The following is a 19,468-nucleotide window of genomic DNA, read 5'->3' as shown; positions in this document are numbered from 1 at the left end:
TCAGCCGCCCAAGCCATAAGGTCAGGCGGCCCTGGAGAACTCTACCCCTACCTGGGAGCTCACCCCCTCCTCTTCTCCCGAGGAGGGGGCTTCAAATTCGCCCGAACAGCTGATCGGCGCTGTTTCGGGCGAAAATAACTCAGCTGAGCCGCGGGCAGCCCGGAGAGGCTGTCTTCGGCGCCGCGCTGCCACCGGAAGTCCCTTGTTTGAATTGAGGCAGAAAAGCAGAAAAGCTACAATAGGTAGCCTGAATTCAAGTATTTTCCTGCCATCTGGTAATTAAAAGTTCAGGTAGTCTTAACAATCACACTTGGAACCAACAGTACTATTGCTAAGTGACACAGTTGTTAAATGAAATATCTTATGACTGATAGATTTACAACCCACTGCAATTGTTTAGCAAAACACCTACAGTTCTTAAGTGAGACCTCATGTGTCTCTGACCTGCAGTTTTACTGTTGACTTATCCATTATTGGAATGCAGTTGTGAAACATGCAAATGGCAGTCATGTGTTGCAGGAAGCTGTAATGTTTGTAAATGTCCACTGCTTGCATAATGTTCAAATTTTGATCATGTCATTGCAGGGATGCTGTGATAAGTGCAAGGACTGGTTGTAAAGTTACTTTTTCAGTTCTGTCAAAACTTCAAACGGTTGCTAAGTAGGGCAGTTGTTAAGTGAGGATTACCTATAGTCCTTGAAAGTGAATAGAAAAGCTGTGGGCAAAAATTCATAGCCTCATATATCAGGACAGAGTCAGATGTCTTTAGTAAAACAGTAAAAAAAAGAAAGAGGACCATGAAGGCAATTAAAACACCATTTAGCAAGATGCTGCAAAAACATGCATTAATCAAATGTTTTATGCATTCTACTCCAGACTGAGTTTACTCAACCGGTAGATGGTCCTGTACTAGCCAGAAACCAGTTTCTAATATATACGACTAGTGTATAATTTACTGATCTTCGTTAGACACTAATTGGGCGAAATTTATCAAATCATCTGTCTCATCTCTTATAAATTGGCCCTGTAATTGATTGATGCATCCCTTGGGAATTTGTAATGGGTGGTCAATATGAGTAAATAAAGATGCTAATATTGGAAACTGCATAATATTTCAGCTGAACCCAAGTGTAATCTAGTTTCTGTACTATTTTCCAGTTGCCAAGTAAGATCAGATATCTCAGAGGAGAGAACCAAATGCAGTTTCGAGATCAGATTTAATTCTGTGTTATTTAATTTTAATCTCATAATATACTTGAAATTTAAACAGACACAATTTTGTATTTAAATGACTTGCATTTACATTTCTTCTGAATCAGCTGTAATACAGAATTTTAACTACGGCATGAGCTTGCAAGTATACAAGTTTTCAGTAGCTTTTGTTTCTTTGCCTGTTTGGATTCATCAGTTGCTTTCTGCTTGCATAGTAAAACAGTCTGCCTTTGTCTATGCACTCTTCTTTTGCAGAGTGATAACAATTTTAATGCACTTTGCAAACACAGTTAAAATCATGCCTAATTTTGATTTGAAAGTGAAAGCTTGATTCTTCAATTCTGACACCATATCAAATCATGGCTAAATTTTCCTAAGCATGTTGTGATGTAATGTATGAAGTAAGACTATGTTCTGGTTTGGTTGTGTTCCATTACAACAGGGTTGTCAAACTGCCGGCCCGTGGGCCAGATGTGTCATGTGAAAGCCACGCCTACCCCATTGCCACCAATGGCAAAACTCCCGAGGTGTTGAGCGACGTCATGTGATGTCCCGAGTTTGACATGTCTGCATTACAATGAAAAATCTCTAGGAAGCTGACCCAAATATTTTGAAATACTTTGGCTATTTCTTTTATTTTAGAATAGTGTATCCAGTTAGAAAACAAAATTAAAATAGTATGGATAATGACTATAATCATGAGTTTGCTTTGTACAATTTACTTGATTAGTGTACATATTGGGTTGGATTCTTATGATTTGCTATTTGCAGCTGAATGTATAAATTGAAAACTGCTGTATTTGAATTCATGCAAATTGCATATTTATTAAATTCTCAACAACTTTGGGTGACTCACAACAATCAAAACAAATAAATTGCAACAAACCTAATGAAAAGTAAGAATAAAAGATAAAAGATGGCAAAAACTATACACCAGATGGAAATGAAACGAGGTATAATTTCTTGTCTGCTTCCTCTTTTGCTAGTTGTATGAAATAATAAAGCTGGAACAATAGCAGTTCAGATCCAAATATCACATCTCTTTAAGCAACAATAGACTAGGGTCCATCCAGATCTTGGGAGGAACTTTATTCCAGAGGGGAGGCACTGCTAAAGGGACTTCTGGCACTTCTGGGGCCCTGATAGATAACATTGTTTAATTGAAGGAACTGGTTTAAAGATTTAATTAATTCAACCCTGCAAGATCAAATCAGTGAGACAGTTTTTATAGTAGATGTGGTTCCTCAAGTAACCAGCCCTATGTGCCATATTGATAATATTTGGGGATTCACATGAACACATACTTTCTTGTGACAAAAAAGGACTTTAGAGAAGCTAGACAATATTACTTGATTGAATGCTACTTTGTGTCTATAAATGATGTTTACTTCTTCTTCAGGGAAGAACTGTAGATTTTCCTCCCTCAAAGTTAAAGACCGGTTATGGAGAACAAGCTTGCTACGTTCTTGATTGTTTGGCAGAAGAAGCCTTGAAATACACACCCTTTAGCTGGAAAAGGTATTGTATCTTACCCTGACTGAAATGGGTCTAGATAATCAGTTACATCCCAGGTCCTCTGAAGCTACCATGCAACCACTTTCTTTACAACCTTCCTAAAAAGGAAACTGGACAAAAACTGTCCAGAACAGTTGAGTTGAATGATGGTCCCTTGAAGAGAGGGTGCACCATTACTTCCCTAAGAGCCAGTGGACCTCTCCCTCCCTCAAGAAAAAAATTACATGTCCTCTCCCAGGCAGCCTTGAGTAGCCAGGAGGGGCACTCATCTAACTTAGGAGTGGCCAAATTAGTAGCTGTAGGAGCACATATACAGTAGACAATTTTGTAACTGCCCATATTAACACATTTTATATGGTATATAGAAAGATATACTATAAGCATCTCTAACACAGAGTAAAATAATTCCTGCACCTCCCCCAAATCTATATAAAAACATAGAAAACAAGAGGGAGCTTAAAGCCCTACATTGTTAAGCTTTGAAAATTGTTTTCACAGTCAAAATATCAGTAACAAGGCTAGATACATCTCTAGCAATAAGATGATCCAAATCATGGATCCCTGAAAAGACCTTCTCTAGATTACCTAACAACTGTCATTTTAAAGAAGTCATTTCTTATAACAACCAGGAGCCATGTTGTAATGCAGTGGATTGAGCGGTAGAAACAATTATTAGCAGGTGCTGAGAATGGAGGTTAGTAAAGTTAGATGTTAGGGCTGTTTTGTTTTAAATCTTACTAGATAGCAGGGGTAGCCAAAATTGTGGAAACCTTTTGGGAAAAGTATTTTTGAGGTTTGATGGCTAATAACACCACTGTTTTTGGAGTAGTACCATAAAATTATATATCAATGGAAAGATAATTTAATCAAGAATGAAATGCAACATAGTTTGTTCAATTATCTGTACTGTATTCTATGAAAAGCTATAGCCAAATAACCAGAAAAAGGAAGCACAACTTGCTTAGGTTGATATCAGGTAGCTTTCCTTCATCTGATTTTAGCCAATGAGCATGAGTGTTTAGAGAGCCAATCAGGTGTCATCTTGTTTTGGCAATGGGCCAATCAGATCAGTAGGATTCAGTTATTGATGTCATGTATTGAAGCTGAGGAGAGGACATTTGTCAGTGTGTTATGTGATCGCTATCAAGTTGGTAGGTTCCCCCCCCATTTCATTTAGTGAGTTTGTAAAACGTAATAAAATTAGAGTAATGGTGCAAAGAGTTGACTGGTGGCCCAGAAAGCGATGTAAAATAGTATTATTAAGTGAACAAGGCTACAGTTATAAAGAAATTAGAAGAAAATTGATGGAAACTTAACCAAAGATGGCATTTCTACTGTATACTTTTCTCAAAAGGTTTCCACAATTTTGGCCACTACTATATACATACAGTGAGGGGGAAAAGTATTTGATCCCCAGCTGATTTTGTACGTTTGTCCACTGACAAAGAAATGATCAGTCTGTAATTTTAATGGTAATTTATTTTAACAGTGAGAAAATAATAACAAAAAAAATTCCAGAAAAACGCATTTCAAAAAAGTTATAAATTGATTTGCATTTTAAAAAGTGAAATAAATATTTGACCTCTTCACAAAACATGACTTAGTACTTGGTGGCAAAACCCTTGTTGGAATCACAGAGGTCACATTTCTTGTATTTGGCCACCAGGTTTGCACTCATCTCAGGAGGGATTTTGGCCCACTCCTCTTTGCAGATCCTCTCCAACTCATTAAAGGTTTTGAGGATGACGTTAGGCAGCTCGCTATGGGATTAAGGTCTGGAGACTGGCTAGGCTACTACAAGACCTTAATGTGCTGCTTCTTGAGCCACTCTTGTTGCTTTGGTTGTGTGTTTTGGGTCATTGTCATACTGGAATACCCATCCACGACCCATTTTCAATGTCCTGGCTAAGGGAAGGAGGTTCTTGCCCAAGATTTGATGGTACATGGCCCCGTCCATTGTCCCTTTGATGTGATGATGTTGTCCTGTCCCCTTAGCAGAAAAGCACCCCCTAAGCAAAATGTTTCCACCTCCATATTTGATGGGGTCACAGGCAGCATTCCTCTTCCTCCTAACACGGAAAATTGAGTTGATGCCAAAGAGCTTGATTTTGGTCTCAGCTGACCACAAAACTTTCACCCAGTTCTCTGAATCACTCAGATGTTCATTGGGAAACTTCAGACAGGCCTGTACATGTGCTTTCTTGAGCAGGGGATCCTTATGGGTGCTGCAGGATTTCATCCCTTCACAGTATAGTGTGTTACCAATTGTTTTCTTGGTGACTATGGTCCCTTTTGCCTTGAGATCATTGACAAGATCCTCCCATATAGTTCTGGGCTGATTCTTCACCATTCTCATGATCATTGAAACTCCACAAGGGGTGATCTTGCATGGACCCCCAGACCGAGGGAGACTGACAGTTATTTTGGGTTTCTTCCATTTGCGAATAATTGCACCAACTGTTGTCACCTTCTCACCAAGCTGCTTGGTGATAGTCTTGTAGCCCATTCCAGCCTTGCGTAGGTCTACAATCTTGTCCCTGACATTCTTGGACAGCTCTTTGATCTTGGCCATGGTGGAAAGTTTGGAATCTGATTGATTACCATAAGTGTATTACCATTACCATAGGTGTATATTACAGGCCACCCAACCAATCAGAAGAAATAGATGAACTCTTTGCCAACCAGCTAACAAATGTATGTAGGAATCATATCATAGTAGTATTGGGAAACTTCAACTATCCAGATATCAACTGGGAGACAAACTCTGCAGCGAGCGGGAGATCAAACAGATTCCTAACCAACCTAGCCGACAACTTTGTCATCCAAAAGGTGGAGGAGGGAACTAGACGTAAAGCCATACTGGACTTAATTCTAACTAATAGAGAAGAAGTGATAGAAAGAGTTGAAGTTGCCGGAACCTTGAGTGAAAGTGACCACGTCATACTGGAATTTAATATAACGTAAACACTAGCAACAGAAAACAGTCCAACCAGTGTCTTGAACTTCAAAAGAACTGACTTTAACAAACTCAGAGAGAACCTAGGAAAGATCCCATGGATGAAATTCCTAAAGGGGAAAATGATGCTAAGAAGCGTGGGAAACTCTGAAAAATGTGATCATAAAAGCCCAGACCAGCACAATACCACTGAAAAAAAACAAGAAATTCAAGAAGAAACCAGCATGGCCACACAAAGACATCTCTGACAAACTGAAAGACAAAAAGGACAAATATAAAAATGGAAAGAAGGGCACATAACTAAGGCCAGCCAGAACATGCAAAAATGAAGTCAGGAAAGCAAAGGCTAAGAACGAACAAAGACTTGCAACAGAAATCATGAATAATAAAAAAAGTTTCTTCCAATATATTAACAACAAGAAAAAAGTCAAACTGTAGGTCCACTAGAGAGAAAAGATGGCAAGGAAATAACAGGCAACAGGGAGAAAGCAGAGCTGCGTAACTCATACTTTGTATCAGTCTTCACACAAAAAGAAACTACAGCCCAACATACCAAAGAAAAATTGTAAAAGACAAATTAGAAACAAAAAATAAAACAAGCAAGAAAATGGTAAGAGAACACCTATCTGACTTTGACAAATATAAATCACCGGGGCCTGACAGATTACATTTCAGAGTTCTGAAGGAGCTGGTAGATGTTATCTCAGAACCTTTTCACCACATTTTCAAAAATCCTGGAGCACCGGGGAAGTACCTGAGGATTGGAAAAGGGCTGATGTGGTTCCCATCTTCAAGAAAGGAAATTTTAAAAAAATGGACCCAGGAAACTACAGACCAATCAGTTTAATATCAATACCTGGGAAGAACCTAAAGAAGATAATAAAAAAAACAGATCTGCGAACAACTAGAACCAAACAGAGTTGTAACTAGTAGCCAGCATGGGTTTGTAAAAAACAGATCATGCCAAACCAATCTTATTTCATTCTTCGACAAAGTGACTAAACTAATAGACCAGCGAAATACTGTAGACATAGTATACTTAGACTTCAGTAAGGCATTTGATAAAGTAGACCACAACCTATTCCTTGGTAAGCTAGAAAAGGTGGAATAGACAACATCACCACCAGACGGATCTGTAGCTGGCTGGCAAACCATATTCAATGAGTAGTCCTCAATGGCACTACATCCACATGGAGAGAAGTAAGCAGTGGGGTACCACAAAGTTCCATCTTTGGCCCAGTAGTCTTCAATATCTTCATCAATGACTTAGATGAGGAAATTAAAGGGGAACTCGTTAAATTTGCAGATGACATCAAACTGTCAGGAGTAGCCAACACCCCAGAAGACAAACTCAAGATCCAAAAAGATCTTGACAAACTTGAACAATGGGCACTATCCAACAGAATGAGTTTCAGCGTGGAAAAAAGCAATGTTTTACATTTAGGTAGGAAAAATGAAAGGTACAAGTACAAATTGGGCAAGACCCAGCTTAAAACAGTAACTGTGAGAGGGACCTTGGAGTCCTAGTGGATGATCACTTAACTATGAACCAGCACTGTGCGGCGGCAGCAAAAAAAGCTAATACAATCCTGGGTTGTATAAACAGGCATAGATTCAAGATCGCATAAGGTATTATTACCACTTTATAAAACCCTAGTAAATCCACACCTGGAATACTGTAGCCAATTTTGGTCACCATATCAAAAAAAAAATGTTGAGAGTTTGGAAAAAATTGAGAGATGATCAACTTAGATAATTAAAGGCCTAGAGACGAAAACATACGAAGAACAACTGCAGGACTTGGGTTTGGCTACTCTAAAGAAAAGAAGAAATAGAGGAGACATGATAGCAGTATTCCAGTATTTGAGGGGCTGCCACAAACAAGAGGGGGTCACGTTATTCACCAAAGCACCAGAGGATAGGACAAGAAACAATGGTTGGAAACTGATCAAAGAGAGAAGCAACCTGGAATTAAGGAGAAACTTCCTGACACTGAGGACAATTAACCAGTGGAACAGCTTACCCCCAGAAATCGTGGGCGCTCCATCACGAGATTTTTAAAAAGAGGCTAGACAGTCACTTCTCTGAGGTGATATAGGTACTCCTGCTTGAGCAGGGGGTTGGACAACCTCCAAAGTCCCTTCCAGCTCTATTCTATTCTAATCTTTGAGCCATCTAATTTACAAAAAGAAATGGTGCAAAGATAGAAAAGAAGGGAACAGTTATTAGATGATTGATTGGTTCTGTGGACAGGTGTCTTTTATACAGGCAACAAGCTGAGATTAGGAGCATTCTCTTTAAGAGAATGCTCTTTTTTAATTGAAAAGTTTTAAAATACATTTTTGAAACATATACCCCATCTACCCCACCCCTCTCCCCATCCCTCCCATCCCAACACACACACACCCGGCTTCCCAGAGCCGAATACAGGGTATTACACCATACAATCTTACTCTAAAATATTCTAATTACTATAATTACTCTTTAAACCCTATCACACTTTAACTCTCCTTAGCCATAGAAAAGAAAAATAATATAGCCTCTAATTACAATAACTAATAACTATTCAAATGCTAAATGATACTTTGTAGTCCCATATTTGTTCTGAATAAAATCAATCCATCTTCTCCATTCCACTATATATTCTCTTGCGAGTGATCTTTCACATATGCCGAGATTTTAGCCATTTCTGCCAAGTTTGAAACTTTCAAAGTCCAATCTTCAATTGTTGGCAGGTCTTCCTTCTTCCAATATTGCACTACCAAAAGTCTTGCAGCTGTTATTAAATTCAATATCAATTTAGTTTCTATAACAGTACAATCAGTGATAATACCCAACAAAAATAATTGTGGTAAAAATCTTATCTTTTTCTTTAAAATCTTCTGGATGTTCCACCAAATTTTAATCCAAAAAGCTTTAACTTTTTTACAAGTCCACCATACATGATAATACGTTGCATCATCACAACCACATCTCCAACATTTTGGCTGACAATTTGGATACATACATGCTAATGCTAATTTTTTGGGATCCAAATGCCATCTATAAAACATTTTATAAAAATTCTCCCTTAGATTTTGTGCCTGTGTGAATTTAACATTCCTAACCCATATTTTCTCCCAAGTATCCATTATTATTGGTTCTTGAAAGTCCTGGGCCCATTTTATCATACAATCCTTAACCAGTTCTGCTTCTGAGTCAATTTCTATAAAAAGTAAAATCCTTTTCATCCACGTTTCTTTCTCCAAATATCTCTCAATTCCAAAAAATCATATTTCAAATCAAAAAAAGATCTAGGCAATCTAGCATGATTAGGAGTATTTTTAAAAAATCCTTTCTTATCCTTCTGCGTGTCCATCACACCATTCCAATCTCCCATTAAAATACAAGATTTGTAATCCCATTGAATTATTTTGTTATGTAGCAATTTATAATATTCTTGTTGTTGATTAGGAGCATATATTCCAATTAAAAGTATTTTCTTCCCTTCAATCAAAAGTTCAATAAAAATATATCTTCCTTGTATATCTGCTTCTATTAATTTAGCTATCAAACCCTTCTTCACATATATTACTATTTCTTCTCTGGAGCAGATGCAATAAATTGTGTACCCAGTCTCAAATTAATCAAATATTTCTGATCAGATACCCAAATATGCATCTCTTGCAAACATACAACGTCATTTTTAAAATGTTTCAAATACTGAAATATTTTCTTCCTCTTTTGTGGTGAATTCAAGCCATTAACATTCCAAGTCAGGAATTTTGTCGCCATCCTTTACTACTTGAAGCCTCCGGAGCGCCGCCAGAAGATCTTCAGAAATCTGCCTCTTCGGCCTCGCTCCTCCCACTGCTTCACTTGATTCTTGAGTTGTAATCATCAAACATTGATCCTGTTGCCATTGTTGTTGTTGTGCCTTACGTCTAGATGCAGCCCGTGTTATTCTTTGAGTCGAAGTTTCTTCTAAAGCCAAGGGTTGCACAATTTCTGAAAATTGCTGTTTTTCTTGTAACTGTTGTTCTCCTTCATCCTTTCCTTCTTTATCTTCTGTAGAGGGCGGTGAACCTGCTTTCAATACATTAGTATAAAAAATCTTGTGCCTTCAAAACTGTATTAAGACGATATCTTATTCCAGCAAAATTCACCACAATCTCCATTGATATCTCCCATCTGAACTGAAGCTGTTGTTTTTTCAATTCTTCTGCCAAAAAAGCAAATTCTTTCCTTTTTCTCAAAACGTTTGGGGGAATCTCTTTCAGAATCAACACCTCTTGACCAGCAATTGTAAATCTCTTATTATAAAAAATTTGGATAATCTCATTTCTTATCCTCCTCTTCGTAAAGTACACTACCACATCTCTTGGCAATTTCCTCTGCCTGGCAATCCAAGAGTTAACTCTGAAGACTTTATCTATCTCCCCAAAAAATTCTTCAGGTTTAAACCCCAAAATAGGTGCCAGAGCATCCACCAGCATCTCTTGCAAATTCTCCTGAGAGTTCTCTTTCAATCCTCTGATCCTCAGGGCAAACTCCATATCTCTGTACTGTATCATCAGAACCTCTTCATCCGTTTTATGCATTTTAAATTCAGCTTCACCCATTTTAGCCTCCAACATCAAATTATTTTGTTTCACTTCTTCCACCCGTTCATTCAGAGTCTCAATACATCCTGCCAGCCCCTGAAGTGCTAAGAGTATGTCCTCCCGCATTTCCGTGTTCTTATCCTCTATAAGCTCAGCCACCTGTTCAGTTATTTTTTTCAGACTGAGTGGCTAAGACCACTTTTAAAGCATCTTGCAAGTCCTTTAACGTTACAGGTGGAGAAGCTGCGGGGGATGATGTCAAAGACTGCAGTCCAGATTGCTGAACAGGCGATGTCCCTGCACTTTTAGTAACAGGGATTCTAGGAGGCTTAGAAGCCATTTCATAGCCACTTATCACACTTTCACTTTTCTTCTCCTTTAACAACTAAAACCAAATCTTGTAAGTTCAGGCAGAGCAAATTTAAAGTCCAGTTCCTCCTCAATCTCCCAGCAAACACTTTCACTATAAAAAAAAGTGAGAGAGGGGAAAGAAAAAAGAAAAAACACTTCACCTCTTATAAAAAAGTAAAAAAAGTTCTTCCCCCCTCTCTTCCCTCTTCACTCAGACGCCATTTTCCCTTTCTTTTCCAAATAATAAGCAAGACAAAAGAAGAATTGTTTTTCGAGGGTTAAAGCCTTGTACTTGCTGTTTATAGGGCTCCTGTCTCCGCTCTGCTGCAACAATGTTTCTAGATGTCAATCAAATCTGGCAGGAGTGGATTCAACATCTTGTTCTGCTAACAGCAGAAGAGTCCTCCGCTCCGGAGATTCCCAGGCTTTGGGGGAGCCCTCACCCTTCAAGCCCCAGAACAAACATTCTGGGGCTCTAAGGGGGCTCTACCCCTACCTGGGAACTCCCTCTCCCCTCTTCACCCGAGGAGTGGGGTTTTCACACCGCGGAGCAGCTGATTGTCGGCTGCTCTGCGGTTTAAACAGAAACGAAGGGCCGGCGGTCGATTCCGATGGTCTGCAACACTGGAGAGCCACCCGGAAGTCAAGAGAATGCTCTTAATCTCAGCTCATTACCTGTATAAAAGTCACCCGGGTGCCAGAAATCTTCCTGATTGATAGAGAATCAAATACTTATTTCACTCATTAAAATGCAAATCAATTTATAACTTTTTCGAAATGCTTTTTTCTGGATTGTTGTTGTTGTTGTTGTTATTATTCTGTCTCTTGCTGTTAAAATAAACCTACCATTAAAATTATAGATTGATCATTTCTTTTGTCAGTGGGCAAACGTACAAAATCAGCAGGGAATCAAATACTTTTTTCTTTCACTATGATGTAGCAGTGTTATTTACAGTACTGTATATGTAACCCTCGGACAAGCGCTGGCTCTTGGGCTTTGAAACAATAATTTCTACAATTAATATGTTGGTAATATATTTCTTGTTCCTTTCTTCTTGTTGTAATATTCTTCTTTTGTCTACATTAAACAAATATAATTCTTAATATTTTCAATATATACCAAGTTGAATGTAAACATTTTTTATTATTTATGCATATAATAACATCAACATGTACATGTTTTTAATCAACTTGTTTGCATTGTATTTATAAAAGTCATCTTATTAAATCATTATATGTCCTGTTTTCAAGATTCTTATTGAAGCTTAGTTTCCCCTCAGGATTCAGACCACTCCTATCACTCATAATTCTTCCCCCCTCTCATTACCTGTAAATATCCAAACTTTTCATTTAAATAGACCCTCTCAATGTTTTAACATTTCATATATTCTAAAAATACTATACTACTTATATCTCTTATTCCTTTTACTATAGGGCCCCTTTACAAGTTTTATCTATTCTTTCGGACATATTCAAACAATATTTAATCCTATAATACACCATCTAATAATCTTTCTCTAGAGTTATTTTTGTTCTTTTATATATATACAATTTCATCAATGCTTTTTCATGTATAGAGTTTTAACAATTTTCTTAGCTTTCAAATTTATCCAAACTGTAATATTTTATATTTTTATTCCTCATAAGGGTTTAATTCCCCACTTCCGCCTATAGAAGGGTGAGGTAATCCCCCCTTTTCTCACTTTGGGAGGCTTTTTGCTTCTTGGGGAACTTTTCCAGGAAATCAGATATAAAATAGAAAAGAGAAGATCAAATTCCTCACCCAGTTTCAAGTACGCTGTTCATGTTGGTGCTGGTTAGTGCCTTTGGACTTCAGCTGCAAATAGCTTGGGCTGGTCAACAAAATGTGACCAGCCTTTCTCCTGTCGGGTTAAAAGACTTTCCCCGAATCGAGCTAAGTGACTGCCATTGTTTCAGAATCATCGGGGCACCCTTCTTCACCGCCTCTGTGGGGCACCTTAGACCCATTTAGGGTCCCCTGGCAGAGCAAAACTAGCCATGGGGTGCAGAGGTCCACAATCCTGCGACTGGGTGCTACGGCACAAAACCAGAAGTTCCTGTAAATACTAAGTGTTGTTAACTCAATAGTATATGCTTCCTTACATTGATTTGACTACAAGCCAAAGATGAAGGAGAACTGCAGAGAGAGAGAAGGAAAAACTGCACAATTGTGGCTGCTCATATAATATGTTATCCAAAGTGTTTTCATTTTATTCTACATGCATTTTGGGATAAGCATTTGAAAAAGTGAATTACAAATTTATTTGCATTGTTTGGCTGGAATTGCATCCAGTCATTATTTAACTAATTATGGAAAAATGATGCAGAAAGTTCTCCATATCACATAAATGTAAAGCTATATTTTCAAAAGTGCTATATTGTAAAATTCAAACAAATATCAATCATAAGTCTCAGAGAATTGCATTTATTGCATATATCTTTAAAGGCCTACATATCCTACTGAGGAGCTAGAAGAAGAAGCAATAACAGAAGATGATGCTGAATTAACCCTTAATAAAATAGAAGAAATAATTGCGGTAAGTTTATATAACGTATTGACTTACTGTTATGAAGGAAAGAAAAGTATGTGTTCAATAGTTCAGTTTTATACTGCTATGAGCACTCAGAAAAAGACAATATTTAGTGCAACAAAACTTAGTTTTGAAACTGGATAGACAATTGATATTTAAATATAATGCAGGAAGCAAAATGGAAATTTTACCTATTCCATATCCCAAAAAAGTGGAATGATCAACCATTTTTTATATTGTTGCACATACACGTACACACACTGTGTTTCCCTGAAAATAAGACCCAGTCTTTTTGTTTTTTGCCTCCAAAAGAGGCACCAGGTCTTATTTTCGGGGTGTGTCTTTTCCACAGTCTCACCTTGTGGCGGTGGCAGCAGCAACATCCCCGCCAAGCTGGCCCACTTCTGCGGCCAAAGGAAATGCCACTGCAGCTGAGAATGGAGCTCTGCCTGCATTTCGCCATCAGGGGCCTTCCAGAAAGGCCTCTGCTGCCGAGAACTGAGCTGCGGATTGCAGAAGCCTTTCAGGAAGGCCTCTGATGGCAACATGCAGGCTGGCGCTCCATTCTTAGCTACAGAGGCATTTCCTTCAGCTGCAGAAGAAGTGGGCCATGGTGTGTATATGTGCGTGTGTGTGTACACACACACACACACACACACACACACACACATACAGGCGCACACAAACTATCAGACATGTATGTATGATGTTAAGGAGTAGTATGACTATTGAGAGACTTTATTTTTCACTCCCTTGTGGATTGTTTTCAATTTTAAATTTTTTTAAATACTTTTATAAGCTTTTGTATCTGGGAATTCAGTTTAGCACTAGGTTGAACTACAAGTGAGAAAATGACACGTATGGATATATATTTGAACTAAAATAAGTTAAATGTGTTTGAGGTAACAGAGAAAACAAATTAGGTTTGTATTTATAGGCAGCATAGAGATGTAATAGTCACGTTCTAAAACAGAAGAATGGATTAATGCTTTGTGAATTATTTTTTCTTGTTGGTTAATGCATTTTAAAACCTATGAATAGAAGTTAGCCAAGAATAATTTTTAATTGGGTGTTGGGTTTTTTAACTTGTAAGTGAGCATTGAGAAATTCACTTCTTGGCCCACTATCCTAGCAAAAATATATAGGCTCCACTCTTCTCGTCCTCCTTAAAATTTAGCAGTTCAATGCAGTTGGCTTATATCTAAAATAAGGAGCTTTTGAATAGCAACCTCTACAATCCTTTTTTCACTGTCAGTGTGGGCTAGGGCTGATGTGAATTGAAGTAAAAAAATACCAGGAAGTCATCAAGTTCCCTATCTTTGTTTTACATGAACTGGCAGCAATGGGATATTTTAATGGAACAAAGAGCGCAAACTGTTTTGGGAATGATTACTAAAGTAGTGCTTATGACAAAAAGTCCTGTGAGTAGCATATTGTATAGTTTTGGATCGTAATAGCATTTCAAACTTTTTTCATCTAAAATAACTTGTGATGGTGTTCAGAGAATAATATTTAAATCATAATGTTGATTGTCCTGCTAAAATATTTTCTGTGTTTTTAAGGAAGAAGAGACAGACAATGAGGAAAATTATATTGATCTGAATGTTTTAAAGGCACAAACTTACAAATCAGTAAGTGTTTTCTTCAGTTAGTACTAATATGCTAGATATTATTGCAAACAGAATGCATTGCTGCTTGCGTGAAGAGTCCCCTTTCAGTAATTATGTACAATTTCCTATGATTATCTGGGAAGTGTTCACCATTCATAAAATTTGGACAGTTGTACAGGTAATCAAAAGAGCTATGACAAAGAAGAATGAAGGGAAATGCACAATTATATGTATGGCATTCTCTCCATTAATGGATGAATACCAGTATATAATTGGAATTCTCTCTCTTTTGACTCCCTCTGATACAATTTTTACAAAGCAAACAAAAAGAATATTTGCTATAAGAATAACATGCCTTGGCCATATCAAACAGTCAGTTGATATCCATTTAGAACAGCGGTCCCCAACCTTTATGGCATGGCGGCCGGCTGGGGGAGGGAAATGGGAACTGGGCTGCAAGAGCTTGTGTGCGCCACCAACTGCTTGCGTGAAGTGGAGCTGCGTGCAAGTGTGTGCACTGGTCTGCCGCTTACACAAGTGGAGCTGTGTGCGTGCACCTGAGTTGTTGCTGCTCATGTGAGTAGAGCTGTCTGCGTGTGTTTTCCCATGCTGCTTATTTGTGTTGCACTTTAAAAGCAGTTGTAAAGTGTTAACTGCTTCTACTGATACAACTGGCAAATCACCCTTTGGCCTTTATGTTGGCGAAACAGATTTGAAATTTCGTATAGGTTGGGTGTTTTCTGTATCACTGCATTTTATAATGTGATAATTCATTAGTGTGTTTAATACCAATATCTTGATAGGACATGCTTGAGCCTAAACAGGAAGAGATTTTAGAATCTAAAATAGATGCAGCTGAGTGGAATCTTGAAGTGGAACGTGTTCTTCCTCAGTTGAAAGTTACAATCAGAACAGATAATAAGGTAAGGAGGATCTTGTTTAGTGTGTTCCTTCTAAGTTAGCACGTCATCTTTCAGAAACAGTCTACCTATGTGCATGCATACTCTGTTTAGGCATTATGAAAGTAAGTCAGCAACTTCACTGCTAAAAGAAGGCCTCACAAGAAAATTTCCACAAGTGCTTGTATATTAATGAAGCGCTATATGTGTGAAAATCAGGGAGAATTGCGAAAATGCTCATGTAAGAAAAAGGAAGAACTTTACACCTTCTTCCATCAGTTATTTTCATAATATCTGTGAAATATACAGGCTTTCAGAATTTGTCTTTTCCTCTGCTAAATAAGATAATTAAAAATAAAGGAACTTTATACTTGACTAATATCAGACAAATAGTAGTATAGGTAAGAATCTACAAATAAAGAATTTATTATTCCTGAATAAACATGCTGCGGTTGCTGAATACAAAGATTTTTACTGAAAGCTGTGCAGATGTGTGAATAGATTTTTTAGAGGCATTAAGATAACATTTAGGTACCCTAACTTTCATTACCAACTGAAGACATATAAATTTTATGAGTGTCAAATATGATTACAATGATGGCTACATTTAACTTCAGTTTCCTTAGTTTCCCCTGAGGAAAAACTTGTTGATTTGCTAATGTTTAATATTAGTTTGGAATCAAAATGTGTTTGCACCTAGTTGTTTTTTTAAACTTCTTCATTCTTAACTCCCCAAATTCGTTCTTTAAGATTTAAAATTACCGGAAATGCTCTTAAGCAGCACATCTTGGATTTTGATCTACTAATTAGCCTAAATCTACTCAGTGGGCTTAGAATATTCACTGACTTCCCATGGCTGCTATGTATAGGTAGTCATCACTTAACAACCCTAATTAAACCAGAATTTCCATCACTCAAGCAAAACATTGTGTGATTATACCACTTAGTGACAGCAGTTCCAGTAGTCCAGTTGTGATCAGTAGGTGAGGAGTACACCATCATAAGGTGAGGACCTTACACTTTTCCTGCCTTGTCATGTTCCCCTTTGCTCAACGCCCCTCTGGCTCAGGAAGGGCCAGCAGCTGTCTCAGTCAGGCATGTTTTGTCAGCAGTGGAAGAAGAAAACAGTGAAGGTCAGCTGGGGGCAGTGGTAGAATGCAGGATGACCAAAAGGCAGAGATGGGGAGAGACAGGTGGATGAGGGAAAGTTGAATCACACACTGTAATTGTAAATGCAGACAAGATTCCAAGTGCCCAAATTTCAATCTGCCATAACTACCATTATTTCAGTACCTTTGCAACTTCAAACTCTCATTGAATGAATGGTTGTTAAGTGAGGATTACCTCTATGCCTAATATATTCTATTGAACCATGTTTTAACTCTACTGTCTTTATGCTGTTTACCTGTTTGCTTGTAATTGCTTGACTCTTCATCGGGGCCCTCTTAACTGAATCTTTTTACACACTCACCCCTAACCATCTCTGTCTAACTATGTTTAAATATACCATATCAGTTCCATTTATTCTGGTTTTTCTATTTATTTCTAATCAACATTGGCAATTCATCTTTTGCTCACCTCACTCAACTCTCGTCTCTTGAATTGTAATGTCTGTCTTTTCCGTGGGGTGTTGAAATTATGTATTTGAATTATTCTGTATATATATATATATATATATATATATATATATATATATATATATATATATATATATATATATATATATATATATATATATATATCAAGGAAATCACTAAATCACTTTGCTGCTATCTTGTATGCCAAATGTGACTGTTTTGGCATCTAGTATTAAAGTTTTCATTGCTGTCCATCGTTATTACAATCAGTGTAGGCAGAAAAAATAGTGATTGCTCAAGCCCTCATTCCGCGCAGTCAGTGGATAACTACATCTTTGCAGAGTATATTCTAGGAAATCAGAGTAGTTATTATTTTAGATAGTAAAGACATTACACTTTATCCACTTTATTCAAGTATTGCAATTTCTTTCTTGCTGCCTTCCCACACCTCCAATTATTATTTTTTATTCAGAATATTTCTGCTAAATTATGTGACTTCCTGTTACTATAATTATACTTGTCATCTTTAAAACGTGCCCTTTGAGTAATCAATTGAGGCACTTATATATTGAAGATTTTTCTTTGCAAACCTGTACCATGTTACTTGCAGGTTAGCATGGAGAAATGTTGAGATGTGTAAAACGTTTATAGCCAAAATAAGTAAGGGGGAATTATGAATTTTATGATTCCAACAATACATCTGATTTTATATTCTTTCTTGTTTGTCATTTTTATTGTTCAAGGAATGTGCAGGAAACTTTTCAGCACCACAGCTCAAGTAGACTGTTGTTTTTTTTCATGATACAACTTTTGCAACTGCAGATGCATACAGAAAACCCAACTGGGTGAACTAATCTGCATTTAAGTTCCAGGCTGATGTGCTGATGTCTACCTTTACCATACTCAGTTCATGCTCATCATTGCCGAGCAACCAACTGCAATTCAGTGCTTTATTTCTGGACTGCGTTCACTGCTTTGATCAATCTGCAATCCTAGGGAAAATGAATTCTTTCATGCTTCACTATCAATTGTTATTTTGATATTTCCATTTTTTGCAATGGTTATATGGTTTTTTTGTTTTGTTTTTGATGTTCAGGAAGAGGCCAAATTCTTTTTTCTTTAATCCTTCTGATCAGATGTTTCAGGACTTTGTTTTCTAAGAGGAAAGTTATATCATCAGCATATCAAAGATTGTTAGTGATCCTTTATCCAATTTTTACTCTGATTTTTTAATTCTTCCAGTTCAGGCTTCCTTGTGATCACTTCAGCATATGTTGAATAAAAAAAGTGAAAGATTGCAACCTTGCTGCCCTCCTTTCTCTATCATGAACCAATAAGTGTTTCCACATGGCACAATAGTTTCCTGATTTGTGTACAGCAACTACATCAACTTAACAGATGTGTTGTTACCTGCAAGTCTCTCTAGGACTCTCCACAACTTGTCTTGATTGACACAGTCAAAGGCTTTCTTGTATTCTTGACATTCTTTTCCACGATCTAAAATAGATTTGTAATACAGTCATGAGTGCCCCTTCTGAAGCTATCTATTCTTGACATGTCTTTGGTCAGAACAGTTTTTTTCGCTTGCTTGTTTAAGATGATGTTCAAATCCTTTTGATTTTCACAAATGCATTCTTGGCATGGACCGTCATACAGTCCTCCTTTAGCTGCTTGCAATTCTGGTTCCAGTAAACTTTGCTGTCTTTCCTTGCTGCTCTTTGACAATCTGTATTCAATCTCTTTGCTTCCTTTTATTTTGTACTGCTTTGACTGCTTTTCCTTGGTTATTCTGATGGTTTCATCTGAGAGCCACTTCTGCATTTTTCTGGTTTCTTGTATGTGTTCAACTGTTGTTTCAGTGATAGTTGATTGAGTTTCTCACTACAGTACACCCGGGCATCTTCTCAGCCATATCCAGCAGTTCAAACCTATGCATCTCAACTGCATACTTAGAAGCAATTTCGGTGATGTTAAATTTCTCTGGTTGTTTAGTAGTTCTTTCTAAATTCTAAACTTTTTCGAATTTTAATTTAGGATTGGCGAATCCACGTGGATCAAATGCATCAGCACCAAGATGGAATTGAATCAGCTTTAAAAGACACCCGTGTAAGTCTGATGTGTAATTCAAAAGTGGCATTCTGAATCAGATTGTGGCAATTCAGGTACTGCATGCTATTAAATAGTTGTAGTATGTTGTTACATTATTACAATAT

General features: G+C 37.5%; 1 protein-coding gene across 3 annotated transcripts in view; it reads left to right on the top strand.

Moving 5' to 3' along the window:
• IFT57 (intraflagellar transport 57) overlaps nt 1–19,468 on the top strand; it is a 56,717-nt gene that overhangs the window by 12,012 nt on the left and 25,237 nt on the right. For all 3 annotated transcript variants that reach the window (XR_014492384.1, XR_014492385.1, XM_083361580.1), the window contains exons 3-7: nt 2,612–2,730; nt 13,085–13,175; nt 14,732–14,800; nt 15,583–15,702; nt 19,290–19,361. Coding sequence is in view for 1 of the 3 variants with exons in the window: in XM_083361580.1 (XP_083217706.1) it covers nt 2,612–2,730; nt 13,085–13,175; nt 14,732–14,800; nt 15,583–15,702; nt 19,290–19,361 (471 nt within the window). In the remaining 2 variants the exon portion in view is untranslated. The remainder of the gene's footprint in view (nt 1–2,611; nt 2,731–13,084; nt 13,176–14,731; nt 14,801–15,582; nt 15,703–19,289; nt 19,362–19,468) is intronic.

Source organism: Vipera ursinii (assembly GCF_947247035.1).
Source record: "Vipera ursinii genome assembly, chromosome: 4".
NCBI classification, from domain to species: Eukaryota; Metazoa; Chordata; class Lepidosauria; order Squamata; family Viperidae; genus Vipera; species Vipera ursinii.
The sequence above is the reverse complement of the archived record's forward strand: the minus strand, read 5'-3'. Positions and strand labels throughout refer to the sequence as shown.